The sequence below is a fragment of the Aotus nancymaae genome, unplaced genomic scaffold (genome assembly GCF_030222135.1).
Source record: "Aotus nancymaae isolate 86718 unplaced genomic scaffold, 86718_ANA_hifiasm-v0.15.2.pri h1tg000059l, whole genome shotgun sequence".
Lineage (NCBI taxonomy): Eukaryota > Metazoa > Chordata > Mammalia > Primates > Aotidae > Aotus > Aotus nancymaae.
The window spans coordinates 6,747,333-6,749,300 of NW_026988473.1; the positions used below are offsets into that span (position 1 = coordinate 6,747,333).

At 39.4% G+C, this 1,968-nt stretch overlaps 1 protein-coding gene across 1 annotated transcript; it reads right to left on the minus strand.

Moving 5' to 3' along the window:
* Window positions 1-544: 544 nt before the first annotated feature.
* Window positions 545-1,477, minus strand: LOC105724364 (olfactory receptor 4C16-like). The gene has a single exon (XM_012462889.2). The coding sequence runs from the start codon at window positions 1,475-1,477 to the stop codon at window positions 545-547; it is 933 nt and encodes a 310-aa protein (XP_012318312.2).
* Window positions 1,478-1,968: the final 491 nt, after the last annotated feature.

The following is a 1,968-nucleotide window of genomic DNA, read 5'->3' on the forward strand; positions in this document are numbered from 1 at the left end:
ACTCAAGGAATTGAAAGGGAGATTACTTAAGTTATATATACTGTCCCTTACAACATGAACCTTCTACACTTATTTAAATCTAGCACTTTCTGCTGAGTCAGGTAGAACAACTCAGTTGATCATCAGACATGACAAAACCAAAGTATCTGATAAAGAAAACCATTCAGAAGAGGAAAAACCTGTTGGACGGCGAGTATATTGATGGGTAACTATTAGCAGGGAGCTCCAGAAGAAGTCAACATGGAGAAGAACAGACAAATGTCAGACCAAAGCCATAAATGATATTCAGCAGTCAAGAGCCAGAAACACAGCAGTGAAGGCAATGAACTTTATGTATCTCTTTGTACCTCATGCAGTCTCTTCCTCCACATAAAACTGACTCAACATTAATCAATGATATTTATCCATACTGTCTTTTTTCCTGAAGGAACTAACATTCATGCTCGAAGATAGAGTTATATTAAATCAACAATAAAGAGACAGTATTCTTTATTGACTTCTTCCAGGCCACTCCAAACTACAATGAAGGATTTGAGATCTTCATTCATGTTTTTATATCTGAGATCAGTTTCTTGCTCCACAGCTTCCTCATGGCACTTTTCACTTCTGCGTTCCTCAGGGTATAAATCAGAGGGTTGAGCAAAGGTGTGCCAAGTGTATAAAACACAGCTATCATCTTATCCATGGGGAAGGTGGTTGCAGGCCGTGTGTATATAAATATGCAGGGTCCAAAGAACAAGATGACCACAGTGATGTGGGAAACACAGGTGGAAAGGGCTTTCTTTCTCCCTTCAGCACTGTGGTTTCTCAGAGAATGCAAGATGACACCATAGGAGAACATCAACATGACAAAACTCACTGTACAAATGGCCCCACTGTTGGAAACCAGGAGTAGGTTGACCACATAGGTGTCTGAACAGGCAAGTTTCAACAAGGGCTGCAAGTCACAGAAATAGTGATCGATCACATTGGGGCCACAGAAAGGCAAACTCAGGGCAAGAAAAATCTGAGCTAAAGAATGCACGCAGGATCCCACCCAGGCCACAGCCACCAACACACCACAGACCCGGTGGCTCATGATGGTCATGTAGTGCAGGGGCTTACAGATGGCCACATAGCGGTCAACAGCCATGAGGATAAGGATGAAGATCTCCAGGCAGCCAAAGAAATGGAATGTAAAGACTTGGATCATGCACTCGCTGAAAGAGATAGTGCTCTTCTTTGAAAGGGCATCCACAATCATTCTAGGGGCTATGGAAGTAGAGAAGCAGGTATCAGATAAGGATAAGTAGAAAAGAAAGAAGTACATTGGGCTCTGAAGTGCCCGGCTGGTCTTGATGGTAGTAATAATCAACAAGTTACCCAACAATGTCCCCAAGTAGAAGAAAAATATAATTGCAAACACTACTTTCTTCCAAAAAGGATCCTGTGTCAATCCAAGCAGAATGAACTCAGTCACATTGTTATTCAGTTGCATGGTTTTTATGAATGAGGGGAAGAGGCAAATACGAAATTGTTTATCTGAAAAAAATTAAGGAATTAACTTATGGTATGCTACGTAATGTTATTAAGTATTTTATGCAAAATTGAGTATTTCTCATCACAGACATTCTGCTAGTGGTCTCTTAATAAGTCACTTCAATACTTTGTTTCTCAATTTTGACGATCATTTCTTAGGGTTTTTAAGAGTCTCAAATATGCTACTTTGCTGTAGCATTCTTCACATGCAAACCCTTGTTAGCTTTGGCATCATTCTGATTAATTTTGCCAATTCAGTGAATGTAAAAAGCTATGAATCTATTGTAAATTAACTTCATTTTTTCATTTTCAGTAAATATTAGTGTCTATATTTTGCATGGTTTATCACTCAGCATTTAGGATATACTAAACTGCCCTTGGAGATCCATGATATAAAGTCCCACACCACCACCACCCCGTACAGAATGTCTTATTTATACATAGTTTATA